The sequence below is a fragment of the Nyctereutes procyonoides genome, unplaced genomic scaffold (assembly GCF_905146905.1).
Source record: "Nyctereutes procyonoides isolate TBG_1078 unplaced genomic scaffold, NYPRO_anot_genome, whole genome shotgun sequence".
NCBI classification, from domain to species: Eukaryota; Metazoa; Chordata; class Mammalia; order Carnivora; family Canidae; genus Nyctereutes; species Nyctereutes procyonoides.
The window spans coordinates 18488355-18503538 of record NW_026575133.1 but is presented as its reverse complement, the minus strand read 5'-3'; the positions used below and the strand labels follow the sequence as shown (position 1 = coordinate 18503538).

The 15184-nt window shown below is 36.0% G+C and overlaps 1 protein-coding gene across 2 annotated transcripts in view; it reads right to left on the bottom strand.

The window, feature by feature from the left end:
• The window catches only part of ATRNL1 (attractin like 1), a 777593-nt gene that overhangs the window by 565102 nt on the left and 197307 nt on the right, over positions 1–15184 (bottom strand). For both annotated transcript variants that reach the window (XM_055300426.1, XM_055300427.1), the window contains exon 19: positions 5869–6006. In XM_055300426.1, the coding sequence (XP_055156401.1) occupies positions 5869–6006 (138 nt within the window). The remainder of the gene's footprint in view (positions 1–5868; positions 6007–15184) is intronic.

The following is a 15184-nucleotide window of genomic DNA, read 5'->3' as shown; positions in this document are numbered from 1 at the left end:
GCTCTGTATGTTAGAAGATGCTCAGTCCCAAATTTATATAAACTAGAAATACTTGTAGAGGGCCCCAACATTGACCACCAAAACATAAATGAGATAAAAGAGGGGGGCACAATGGGATTAAGGATTCTCACAGAATGAACCAGCATAGTATACCACTTAGTTCTGGGAGCATACTGGTCATGTTTTAGAAGGTATTAGCTTCTGCCACTGTAGAACAAAATGAGGGAAAGAAAACCAAAAATCATATCTTGTAGATCTCCCAAAATTAAGTTGAGTATGTTGAAGGGAACCTAGAAGTGGAAAATATATCTAAGACATGTAATTGTATAAATATGAAAGTCAAAAGGGAAGAAACTTAAAAATGAAGAGGTGGTAAAATATTGTATTTATGGTGGGAAATGAGAAAAAAAATATTGGAAATTTTTAGTCTGATATAAAAACGAGTTGCACCAGAAAAAAGGGAGGGAAAAGGAGGGTTACCATCTGGTTCTATATACTGTAAATCCCTCGACCTCCCCTGGAGCTTTCCAGAGCTGCTGGTTCATGAACTGGCTCTTCCCCTGTCCTTCCAGCTGATCTTCTGGGGAGGGGCGGGGGGGGGGGGCTACTGTGCTGAATCTCAGGTGTGCACACCTGGGGGAGCTGCCCCGCCCCCTGCCAGTGCCAGGCTCAGTGGGAGCTGTTTACCCCGTGAGGTCCCTGTTCCCTGGCCGCCCCGCCCCTCCCACGCACAGGGTGACACCAGGAGGGACAACCCCACTGGTGGCCAGCTCCCCAGCCCTAGAGTCAGCTCCCGCAGTAACTACCGCAGCTCCCGGTCCGCAGGGGCCTGGATGCTCCAGGGCGGGGGGCGCTGACCTGTACAGCTCGGGGCGCCCGGGGCAGGAGCGTCCTCGCTGTCCTGGGCCCTCCCCGCCTCCACCTGTCCCGGGGGAGTGCAGGGTCCTGGGCTGTGTCCCCCGCGCCCTGGGCTCCCGGGCCGGGGCTCCCGCAGGCAGCGGGAGCAGCCCCCTCCCCCGGAGCCCCTGCCTGCCCCCAGCTTCTCCCGGAGGCCCCGCCGGGCGCTCCTGCCCGTTACCGAGATGGGCCCTGGTCTGTGTGGGTGCTCTCCCCGGGCGCCCCTCCTGTTAGTGACCCCGGGAGCCCGGAGGCCCCGCTGCCTCTCCTGCTCCTGCTCCTGCCCGGGTTCCCTGCTGAGTGCCTCTCCCTCCGGGAAGAATCCGGTTCGGATTCGTTAAAGTTCCCGCTTCTTCTCCGGCGCTGGGCCTTCCCGTCCACCCTTAGCTGCCCGGCTTTAGCCCTTAGCCGGCGTCTCGTGGGGCCCCTCTCCCACTTGATTCTTTTTTATTATATTTTTTTTTCCGCCTTCCTACCTTGTTAGAAGCGAAAACTCTTCTCTCTATAGCATTCCAGCTGTTCTCTCTTTAAATCTCAGGTCGAATTCGTAGGTGTTCAGGATGATTTGAAAGCTATCTAGGTTGTTGGTGGGACCAGGTGACTTGGGGACCCTTCTCCTGCTGCCCTTGCCCCGCTCTTCTGATTCATCATTTAAATATAATACCCAGTGCTTATCACAAGTGCCCCCCCTTAATATCCATCACCCATTTATAAATACCTATCCCCCTACCCACCTCCTCTCCAGCAACCCTCAGTTTCCTCTCCATAGCTAAGAGTCTCTTTAATGGTTTCCCTCCCTCTTTTTTTTTTCCTCTATGTACATCTGTTTCATTTCTTAAATTCCACATATGAGTGAAATCATATGGGATTTACTGTCCTCTGACTGACTGACTTCACTTAGCATAATACACTCTAGCTCCATCCACATCCTTGCAAATGGCAAGATTTCATTCTTATTGATGGCTGAATAATATTCCATTGTGTGTGTGTATATCTATACATATACACATACGTGTGTGTGTATCACATCTCCATTACCATTCATCAGTTGATAGACATTTATGATTTTTCCATAATTTAGATATTGTTCATAATGTTGCTATAGACATTGGGGCACATGTGCCTTTTGATTCAATATTTTGTATCCTTTAGATAAATACCTAGTAGTACAACTGCTGGATCACAGGGTAGTTCTATTTTTTGCTTTCTGTGCAACTTCCATCCTGTTTTCCAGAGTGGCTACACCAGTTTGCATTCCCACCAACAATGTAAAAGGGTTTCCCTTTCTCAGCATCCTTGCCAACATCCTTAGTTTCCTATGTTGTTAATTTTAGCCATTCTGACAGGTATTTTTTTATTTTTTTTAAATATTTTATTTATTAATTCATGATAGACATAGAGAGAGAAAGACAGAGAGACAGAGGCAGAGACACAGGCAGAAGGAGAAGCAGGGTCCATGCTGGGAGCCCGACTCAGGACTCAATCCCAGGACTCCAGGATCATGCCCTGGGCCAAATGTAGGCACTGAACTGCTGAGCCACCAGATATTCCCAGGTATTTTTTTTTTAAGATTGATTGATTGATACTTATTTGCGAGAGAAAGAGAGAGGGAAAAAGAGAGCAAGGGAAGGGGCAAAAGGAAACAGAGAGAGAATCTCAAGCAGACTCTATGCTGAGCATGGAGCCCAACACAGGGCTCAATCTCACCACCCTGAGATCATGACCTGAGCTGATATCAAGAGTCAGATGTTTAACTGTCTGAGCCACCCAGGCGCCCCTGACAGTTACTAAAAAAAAAACACACTTTTAATAGTTAATTGTATTAGGAGAACAGCTACAAATATGCCATAGTCTAAAAACAATCTGAGAAAATCTACAAGTACTTATATAATATCAGCAACAATGTTAAATTGACTTTAGTAGGTTAAATTTAATAATAAATAATTTCTGAATCTACAGTACCTCTAAAGTCTTACCATTCAAATATAAATCTATTTCCTTCTTTCCTTTAATATCAGCAGACTTTGAATTTTACTAACTGTATCTACTAATGAAAAATGAACTTTTCTCAATAAGGTGAACTAAAAATGAAGAAATAGCAGTAAATTTATAATACTCATTTTTTCTAAATTGATTTTAGCCACAGCTGCATTAAAAATAGTTCACCAGATGTGATATTCTGTTGATTTAGTTACATAGCTAATGTGGCCCTAAGAAATAAAAAATGACTTTCATATATTACATCACCATAGAGAAGACATAGACAGCAAAATATTATCTTGCCAACTTTAGGAAACAAGGAAACTATAAGGAATTATTTAAAGCTCCATAAACTACCAGAGAATGTGCAGTAGTGAATAAGATAGGCATTTATCTTTCATCCCCTTTAATTTTCCATTGCATTATGCCTCAGCTTGCCAGATGTGTAATGTCAGCAACAAAAATGAATATGGAATAACTGAACTTAGTCTTAAACCTAGCAAAGAAGTATCATCCCCAAAGGGGAACATATTTCTAAAAGCACTTATGCCTATTGGAGTGATAAAACCTACCATTGTAATTTAAAACATTTTGTAGCTAATATAATTATTCAAATGTTCCTTTTGCCTATGTTGGCAAAAAATTAATACTTTGGTAATCCTCATGACATTGCATTTGGCATTGGATTCTTAGATATGCATCAAAAACACAAGCAACAAAAGAAAAAATAAGCTGGACTTCATCAAAATTGGAAACTTTTGTGTTTCAAAAGAAATTTAAAGGAAACTGAAAAGGCAACCTTACAGAATGGGAGAAAATATTTGCTAATTAATTATCTAATAAAAGCTTCATATCTAGAATCTATAAAGAACCCTTACAATTCAATGACAACTCAAACAACCCAAATAAAAAATAGGCAAAGGACTTAATAGACATTTTTCCAAAGATACACAAATGGCCCATAAGCACATGAAAAGACACGAAACTGAACAAATACTTGTACACCCATGTTCATCGCAGCATTAAGCACAATATCAAAAGGTGGAAGCAACTCAGAGTTCCATCAATGGGTGAATGGATAAACAAACTGCATATACATAGGTAAGAGAGTATTATTTGGCCTTTAAAAGGAAAGACATCTGACACATGCTACAACATGAAAGAAACATGAAGACAATTATGCTAAAAGAAATAAGCCAGTCACTAAAGGACAAATACTGCACAATTCCACATATTTCAGGCCATCTAGAAAAACTATATTCATAGTGACAGAAAACAAAATGGTGGTTGCCAGCAGCTGGAGTAAGAGTAATGCAAAATTAATATTTAATGGGTATAGAGTTTCAGTTTTGCAAGATGAAAAAAATTCTGGAAATGGATGGTAATGATGGTTTCACAACAGTGTAAATGTACTTAATGCTGCCTTTATCCTACACAAGTAAAAATGGTAAATTTTCTGTTATGTGTATTTTACCACAATTAAAAAAAATGGATTGTTCTAAAATGGGCAAAGGACTTGAATAAACATTTTCCAAAGAAAATATACAATGGCCAACAACCACATGAAAGGACAGTTAACATCACTAGTCATTAGAGAAATGTGAATCAAAACCGCAATGGGATATCATTTCACATCCATTAGGATGATTAGAATTTTTTTTAAATGGGCTATAGCAAGTGTTGGCAAGGATTTGGAGAAATTGGAATCCTCTACATTTCTTGTGGGAATGTAGAATGAGGCAGCCACTATGGAAAACAACTTGAACAATTTGGCAATACCTCAGAAAGTTAAACATGGAATTACAATTCCTCTCCTAGTTTATTGAAAAAAAAAAAAGAACTGAAAAGCAGTATTCAAACAAAAACTAGTGCAGTAAAGTTCACAGCAGCATTATTCATAATACACAAGCAGTGTTAACATTCTTATCTAGGCCAGGCCCAGGGCCAGCTCCCTGTTTAGAGAGTCTTCAACTTTTCATAGCCAACAATGGAGTCTTTTCTGTGGGTGCCGTATGGGCAACCTCCATGTAAAAACAGAAGATTAAAAACATAAGGGACAAGGACCAACCTAGAGATAAAAAAGGATTACTGTAAAATTACAATCTAAAAGGATAATTTTTAAAGAAAACCTAAAAATTGTCTAAAAAGTAAGAATGAGCAGGAGGATAGAGAGGAAGATAGAGAAAAGTAAAGGTTGGTGAACAAAAAAAATGTGATGAGAAGAGCATTTTAAATGCTCTTTTAATGTGCTTTAATTCCTGGGCAGCACTCAGTGGCTGAGTGGTTTAGCGCCACCTTTGGCCCAGAGTGTGATCCTGGAGACCCAGAATAGAGTCCCATGTCAGGCTCCCTGCATGGAGCCTGCTTCTCCCTCTGCCTGTGTCTCTGCCTCTCTCTCTCTCTCTCTCTCTCTCTGTCTCTCATGAATAAAATCTTAAAAAAAAAAAAAAAAGAAAAAAAAATGTGCTTCAATCCTTATTACATGTGCCTCTATTATATATGATCTCATTTGATCTTTATCATCTCCCTTTTACATATGAGAAAAATGAGGCACTGAGAGGTTGAGTGGTTATGGCTATAGCATGTGAATACACAAGGGGAGATTTCAACCCAGGATTGATTCTAAACCCCAAAAAGGTTATCTGATATAAGGCATACACAAAACCTTTAATTATTTATTTCTAAAGCCAAAATAACTTACTATTATTAAAAAACATTCAGCAGTAATTATTTTTGAATAGTGATTTTTAATGTGTCTGCATTTGCTAAATTCCTATAATAAACATATATTCATTTTGAAATAAAAAAAATTTTAAAGTGTATCACAGAATTGTTATAGTTCACATCACCCCTATGAATAAATATTAATTTCAAAAATATTGAAACTTAATTTAAATTATTTTCTTTTATAAAATATATTTTCTTTAAGATGTATATCTTTTGCATTTTCTTTTCTGTAGTAAAAATGCACTGAAAAGAAAAAATACTTACCTGTGCACTGTCCTCCATTAGTCGGATCACCATAATAACCTGGCATGCAGTCTTGACACTGCTTTCCTGTGGTAAGATTTTTACACTGTTCACACACATTATTATTGATGCAAGTGCTATGTCCATTACACTGGCAAGCTAAATAAAAGAGTAAAAAATATTATGAATATTTGCAAAACAAGATCAAGTATAATAGCTATCAAGACAAAGAATTTATTTTACAAATTTGAATGGTAGAAATGTCCAAAGGACATTTCCCATTTTTTTTTTATGTAAAACCTGTGACTCAAAATATTAATGCAGGACAATATATACCATAAATTCTGTGTTGAAATTTTGTCATATGCTCCTTAAACTATAGGGACAAGAGATAAAGTAAAACATAAAAGCTATACTAAAAAGGGAATAAACTTTTTTTGAGAGTGAAAGAATGAGAGAGCATACACCTGAGCAGGGGTAAAGGACAGAAGGAAAGGGGGAATCTTAAGCAGGCTCCATGCCAGTACAGAGCCTGATACAGGTTGGATCTCATCACCCAGACATCATAACCTGAGCCAAAATCAATGGTCAGACACTTTACCAACTGAACCACCCCAGCATCCTAGAAGGGAATGCTTTTCTAACCCTACCTGATTCATGTGAATATTATGTCTAAGTTATACAAACACAAGAATGAATAATGTAGCTTTCGTAAAAAATGTTAAAATACATCATAATTATATTTACACATGAAAACAAAGGATCAATAAATATAGAAAACTTTGTAGCTATAGGTCCTTCAAAAAACTCCCATGTATGATTAACAAAAATAGCACTTTTAAGTTAATTTGCATAAATGTTTATCTTCCTTGGATAAGAAAAGCTTCAAAGCTTAATCAGAATTCTATTGAATGTGAACTAAACAGAATCACATTTAAAACTTGAGATTTTTTCATGTCTTCATCATATAAGATTTAATAGGTTTTGGTATTAACTTTACAACAGAATTTCAGATAAGAGATAAAGTTCATATATGAAAGCTCATACCTTTAATGCCTATTTGGGGCATAATGACTTAGTTAAGGTAACCACCTACACAAACACCATGTGGCTTCATTGACGCCCTCATAATCATTTTCATCATTATTACAACTAAGATAGCATTTAATTGAGCTTTCTCTTACTCTAGCCAGCAAAACCAATATTCAGTCAATCCCAATTGTTTATGGCCAGCATCTAATCTGATTGGTCTCTGCACATACTGCATCAGTTTTACAATACATAAATACCACCCCTTTGTCAGATAGTATACCAGGTGATATATATAAATTGTATCATTTAATCCTCACAACGATTCTATATGGAAGGTACTACACTGGGGACCATTTCTAAGATAAGGAAGCCTGGGTTATGCAACAACCCAAAGTCACCCAGCTAATCAATGGCAGAAACAAACACACAATCAGAAAGCATGATCAAAAGACCAGGCATTAAATACCATACCTCTTGTATATAGAAAATTTGAAAGGGATAGAGAAATCCTAAGAGACTAACATAGGGTCATTGTCAAGAGTTAACATCAAGGAGTAAAGAAATACACAGGTGGGATGGGTGGCGCAGCGGTTTGGTGCCTGCCTTTGGCCCAGGGTGCGATCCTGGAGACCCGGGATCGAATCCCACATCGGGCTCCTGGCGCATGGAGCCTGCTTCTCCCTCTGCCTGTGTCTCTGCCTCTCTCGCTCTGTGTGTGTGACTATCATAAAAATTAAAAAAAAAAAATCTTTAAAAAAAAAAATAAAACGTCTAACGCAAAAAAAAAAAAAAGAAATACACAGGCAAGAATGGTAAAAACCAAACACCTATACCTTATAGAAATTTTCAGAGGCACAATTCTACTGTAAAATAGTAGAGAAATAACAAAGTCATTATGGGAAAATGCTAAATAATCACTCTTTATATCATCATTCTCTTTATAAAAATAAGGAAAATTATAATACAGTGTTTGCATTTTATATTATATTATGAAACAATTTAGACCAAAAATGTTCATGATAATTTAAGTGAAATCAAGATGCAAAACATTATATTTAGAATGATAACAATTTGGGATCCCTCGGTGACTCAGCGGTTTAGCATCCGCCTTCAGCCCAGGGCATGATCCTAGAGACCTGATATCAAGTCCCACATGAGGCTCCCTGTGTGAAGCCTGCTTCTCCCTCTGCCTGTGTCTCTGCCTGTTTCTCTCTCTGCATCTCTCATGAAAAAATAAATAAATAAATCTTTTTTAAAAAAATAGAATGATAACAATTTTGTTTTAAAATGTATAAGCATGGGGGTGACTTGGTGGCTAAGTTCGTTAAGCACTCCACTCTTGATTTCAGCTCAGGTCATGACCTCACACTTGTGAGGCCAATCCCAGGGTCAGGCTTCATGCTCAAAGGAGTCTCCTCCTCTCCCTCTACCTCTCCTTTGCCTTCTGCTCCTCCCCCTGTTCGCTCTCTTTCTCTCTCTAAAAAAAATTTAAAATCTCAAAAAAAAGAAAAATAACAAAGTTTAAAAAAATTAAGTAAAATCTATAAGCATGCCTATTAGAAAAGTGAATAATGGTTATCATAGTTTAGTAAGTTTTTTACATCAGTTTTCTATAATAAGTTCATATGACTTCTATAATAAGAAACAAAAATGTTAAGAACTTTAATTTTTTAACATTTCCTTGTTGTTTCATAGAAATGCAACAACACTTATTAATTCAGTCAGGTAAAAACAAAATTTATTGAGTGCCCACTCTATAGAAAGTACTATCTGAAAAGGTTAAAATAGGAAATGGGTTACTATAAGTATTTTATGTATCTCCTGGCAAGATTTTTCATCTCAGAAAAACAAATGCTTTAATTCCTGAATAAGATGTCTAAATTTAGCAATCACAACTAACATCCTCCCTTCAGCTTACCACTAAAATAATAAGGAAACTTGGCAGCAACTAAAGAATTTAGGTATGGTGACAATGACACAAATAAAACTAGAAAGTAATAAACTACCTCTGGAAATTAAAAGAGGATCCCTGGTATAATGCTACCCACTGTCCCTTCCTGAAAATGAGAAGTTCAGAAGGCAGTTCTGGGCCATACGGCAATCACTAAGAATATTATTGGCATGATGCCATACAGCTTGTAGAAAGTATGACACAGAAAACTCTAATGTTTGAGGTAATGAATGTATCAGACAGAAAGCTGGTACAATTTACACCTAACTGCAGGCCGAATTTGCAAGAGAAGAAAAAGGGGATCCCTGCGTGGCTGGGGAGGTGGGGGGGGGCATTGTCATAGCTTGTAACTAGAATGCTAGCAATGACAATAGAGAAAACATGTTACAGAAAGTAGAACACAGGCATAATAGCTGCAGCAAACACAGACAAGAAAAGGATACACAATAAGCCTATGATTATGTTTTATTCCCACCAGCATCAGGGTCCTGGATCAACAGAGTAACAGAAGCTTGCACCTAATAGTTCTTCCAGGATACACTGTTACTCGAAAGATTCTAATAACAACCTGGCGGAGGAACATGAATAAAACTAAAGAGAAGCTATCCATACTATTTTGTCTAAATTTTAAAAACAGCCCAGATGGTTCTTTATCTATGGATACACAAACAGACAAAAAAAAGAAAAGAAAACATTATGGAAAACTCAGCATTTGATATGCAAATAAAGTACATAGTTTTGAAAAATATGTGCTCTCTAAAACAGATGTAAAACATTTAAAAATATCTGCTTGACATTTTCAATAAAATTCAAAAAATATATACACAGAAAATTTACTCAAAACATTTTTAAACACATACCCTATCTTAAAAGGGATTATCAGATGCTAGAAATCAGAGCTGATTCAAAATAGTTCAAAATAAGAACTTTAAAGAGAATTTTGAGGTAGCAACAGAATTTCATTATACATAGGATAGACAAGCAAGAATAAGAGACATGAGTTTGAAAACGCAGCATGGCCAGGTGATATGATCTCTAGCATCCAAAGGAAGATTTCTAAACTGAACCATATTTAAAATGCTGGAAACCTTCAGTTTCAGCCCCTATCTGTGGAGAAGAAAACAAGGTACTAAAGCACATCACATACCTAATGAAGCTAAAAAGAACCTTAAGGATACTGTGGTCTGTGTATGAAAGAAAAAAATCACTTGTGAGAACTCGAAGCCTAGGTAAGACATATATGTTGAGTAAAATTCACATTGTCCACATAGTAGAGAAACTCCAACATCAAATACTAATGTAAAATCAGTTCTTTAATCAAGAAAAGTCTCATCCACCTTGCAAAATCAGATGTAATGGCCCCATGAAATACTCCTAAAAACTCAGGTCCTACAAACACAACACAGAATATACACTAGGAAAATTTTGTTGTTCTGTAAAGGGCCAGATGGTATAGGCTCTGCTGATAATATAATGATATAATTTCTATCACAGTTACTCATCTCTGCCATTATAGTGCAAAAGCAACCATATGTAATCCATGAACAGTTGAGCATATCTGCATTCCAGTAAAACTTAATTTACAAAAATAGGCAAGGGACCATGCAGGTCTGACCTTCAGGCCTCGGTTTGCAAACTTCTGACCTGGAAGGGGAAGGAGAGGAAAAACAAACAAAAACACTTACAGAGTAAAACTTCAAAAAGAAAATTGACAAACCATCAAAAAGAAGAGTCAGAAGAAAGAGGGAGATAGTAAAAATGAGAATTGAAAGCCCAAGAAGTGGACTCACAGAACAATTAGAAGACAATGAAAATATTAAAATAATTAAAGACAGAAAAAACAAAACTCTGCTTAAAGAAGTAAAGGTAAGTATGATAATATCTGATCAAATACGGAACAATAATAAAAAAAACAGAAACTTTTTAAAGTGAATGAAAATTGATGAGTAGAATAATTTAATGAATAAAAAATACACTACAGGGACTCCACAGTAGATTAGAAATGTCAGAAGAAAAAATTAATAGTTCAATAGAAAATATGTAAGTACAGAGAGAAAAAAGAATGGGAAAAAGTGAACAAGACCTCAGATAAATGCAGGAAACCATCAAGTACTCACACCTACATGTACTGGGAGTGTTGAAAGGATGAGAGAAAGAGAAGAGACTAAAATTTACTTGAATAAATAATTCTGAAAACTTCCCTAATTTGATAAAAAATATTAACTACATATTCAAGAAGTTTAATTCTACAATAAATATGAAAATATTGACAGACCCATTAAAATAAAAATGATCAAAACAAGGAGAAAATCTTGAAAGAACAAGAAAAAATAGGACTTCTCAGTCACGAAGAAGCCCAATAAGATTAGCAAATGACCTTTTATCAATAGCAGTGGAGGAGAGTAGGCACTGTTAAATATATTTAAAGTTGTCAAAGAAAAACTGTCAACCAAAAATTTCATAACCAGCAAACCTACTTTCAAAAAATTTAAGTGAATTAAGACATTCAAAAAAACAACAAAAATTGTCAGAATTTGTTGATAGCCAATTTACCTTATAAGGAATACTATAGGAAGTTCTTCAGTGGGAAACCACATGATCCCACACAGTAATTCAACTCCACAAAATACAATAAAGAGCACTGGTAACAGTAATTATGTCATTACAAAAGACAATAAGGGATATATTTTGTCTCCTTTCCTCTGCTACCTAATTTTTAAATTATATTTAAAAGACATATATAATGATATTTTGTGCTTATAACATAAAACTATATTTCCCAATAACCTTACAAAGGAAGTAAGTGGAACAAAATATATATTGGGCAACAGACATAACATGGTCTTAACAGATGGTAACTTGAATGCACAGGAATAAAGAAAACCAGAATTGGTAAATATAAAAATTAACATAATGAATGCCATAAATATAGACTTGCCCTCCTTCTTTCTCTCAGATTCTTTAAAAGACAAAATTTGAAACAGTATTAACTGTAAATATGTATTATTGGTTTTGCAACATATAAAAGATGCTATAGATATACCAATTCCACAAAAAGAAGAGAAAAAGAATAGATCTATATGAGTAACATCATTTTATCTACTGAAATTAAGTTATTATGAATCTGAAGCACATTAATAGGTTAAGTTGTATATGGTAAACACTGGAGCAACCATTAAAGAAATAACTCCAAAATACAGTGAAGAAATCATTAAATAAATTTAAATGCTACATTGGAAAATACTGACTTACCACTAAATAAATAAATAAATAAATAAATAAATAAATAAATAAATAAATAAATAAATAAGAGGCAGAGGACATACAGTGAGACATATAGTGAAAAAAGTATAGTAGCACACATACATCCAAGTATATCAATAGTAATGCTAAATGTGAATGTAGGAAACAATTCAATCAAAGGCAGAGGCTGACAGTCTGGATTAAAAATAAAGATCTAATTGTGTACTGTGTATAGAAGACATACCTAAAGATGCAAATATATTGAAAGTGAGTAAATTAAAAAAGATATGACATACAAAGAGCAACCACAAAGTTGCAGTAGCTCTATGAATTTCAGATAGACTTTAAAATTTTTAACAGAGATAAAGAGGGACATTTTATAACAATAAAGGACAATCCATGAAGAACATATAAAAAGCATAAATATACATGCACCTAATTATAGATCTTCAAAATGCATGGAGAAACATTGACAGAAATTAAAATACATAGAATGGGAGAAAATATTTGCAGATGACATATCAGATAAAGGGCTAGTATTCAAAATCTATAAATAACTTAACAAACTCAACACACAAAGAACAAATAATTCAATCCAGAAATGGGCAGAAGACATGAACAGACATTTCTCCAAAGACATACAAATGGCCAACAGACATAAAAATTGCTCAACACCACTTAGCATCAGAGAAATATAAATCAAACCTACAATGAGATACCAGTTTACACCTGTCAGAATGACTAAAATTAACAAGTCAGGAAACAAAAGCTGTTGGCGAGGATGTGGAGAAAGGGGAACCTTTGTACACTGTTGGTGGGAATGAAAACTAGTGCAGCCACTCTGGAAAACAGTATGGAGGTTCCTCAAAACTACCCTACAAGCCAACAATTGCACTACTGAGTATTTATCTAAAGATACATATGTAAAAAAAAATAAAAAAATAAAAAATAAAGATACAAATGTAGTGATCCAAATGGGTACCCGCACCCCAATGTTTATAGCAGTAATGTCCACAATAGCCAAACTATGGAAAGAGCCCAAATGTCCATCAACAGATGAGTGAATAAAGAATATATTATTTATATAGCATATATAATGAAATTTTATATATATATACATATATATATCTATATATGTATATATATATAATGAAATACTACTCAGCCATCCAAAAAATGAAATCTTGCCATCTGCAATGATGTGGATGGAACTAGAGGATACTATGCTAAGTGAAATAAGTCAATCAGAGAAAGACAATTATCATATGATCTCACTCCTATGTGAAATTTAGGAAACAAATCAGAGAATCATAGGGGAAGAGAGGAAAAAATAAAGACAAAATCAGAGATGGGGACAAAACATAAGAGACTCTTAATCATAGGAAACAAATTGAGGGTTGCTACTGGGGAGTGGGGTGGAAGGATGGGGTAACTGGGTGATGGGCATTAAGGAGGGCACATGATGTAATAAGCACTGGGTGTTATATTAGACTGATGAATCCCTGACCTCTACCTCCAAAACCAATAATACATTATATGTGAATTAATTGAATTTAAATTTTTTAAAATATGAAAAAGAATACAATAAAACACAATTCAACAATAACAAGTGGAGGCTTTAATACTTTCAATAATGAATATAACAACTAGGTAGAAGATCAGCAGGGAAGAGACGACTTGAACAACACTATAACCCAACTAGACCATACAAACATAAGAAGAATCTACACAACAGCAGCAGAATATACATTCTTCTAAAGGGCACTTAAAACATTCTCCATGATACACTACCTACTAGGTCATAAAACAAACTTCAATAAATTTAAAAGAACTGAAGTCAGGTGTCTAGGTCACTGAGTTGGTTAAGCATTCCAAACTTTGATATCAACTCAGGTCGTGACTCAGGGTCATGGGATGAAGCCCCCCGTGAAGTTCTATGCTCAGTGTGGAGTCTACTTGGGATTCTTTACTCCCTATGCCCCTCCCCACCTCTTATGCTCTCTTTCTCTCCCTTTCTTTCATTCTCTAGAGAAATGTATTCTTTTAAACAATAAAAATATAATAAAAGAACTGAAGTCATTTAAAGTATGTTCTCTAAACACAATAAGTGAAACTGAAAATCAGTAACAGAAAAAACATCTTAGAAAATCGTGAATATGTGGAAATTAAGCAACACATTCTTAAATAACTAATGAGCCAAAGAGCAAAATGTAAGGAAATTAGAAATTACTTTAAGTGGGGCAGCCCCGGTGGCGCAGCGGTTTAGCACCACCTGCAGCCCAGGGTGTGATCCTGGAGACCCGGGATCAAGTCCCACATCAGGCTTCTTGCATGGAGCCTGCTTCTCCCTCTGCCTGTGTCTCTGCCTCTCTCTCTCTCTCTCTCTCTCTCTCTCTCTCTCTCTCTCTGTTTCTCATGAATAAATAAATAAATAAAATCTAAAAAAAATTACTTTAAGTAAATGAAAATGAAAACATAACATACCAAAACCTAAAGGATGCTGCAAAAACACTGCCAAAAAGAATCTTATAGCTATAAAAGATTACATTAAACAAAGAAGAAAAGCTTCGAATCAATCTAAATTTTCACCATAACAAAGTAAAGAAAAAAAAAAGAAAGAAAAACAGCGATCTAAACTCAAAGCAAGCAAAAGAAAGGAAATAATAAAGATTAGAGGGGGAAAATGAATGCTAGAGTAGAAAACAACAGAGAAAATCAATAAAGCAAGAAGTTTTTTTTCCTTGTAATGAGCAACAAAACTGACCTAACTATAGACCAACCAATAAATACAAGAGAAAAGATATTCCCAAAAATATAGATTGGAAGAGGAGACATACTACCAACAAACGGTAGGAAAAAAAGAATTATAAAGAAACATAATGAATAACTGTATGCCAATAAATTAGGTAACTCAGGGACAGCCCAGGTGACTCAGCAGTTTAGCACTGCCTTTGGTCCAGGGCCTGATTCTGGAGACCCAGGATCCAGTCTCACATCAGGCTTTCTGCATGGAGCCTGCTTCTCCCTCTGCCTGTGTCTCTGTCTCTCTCTCTCTCTCTCTCTCTCTCTCTGTCTCTCATGAATAAATAAATAAAATCTTAATAAATTAAT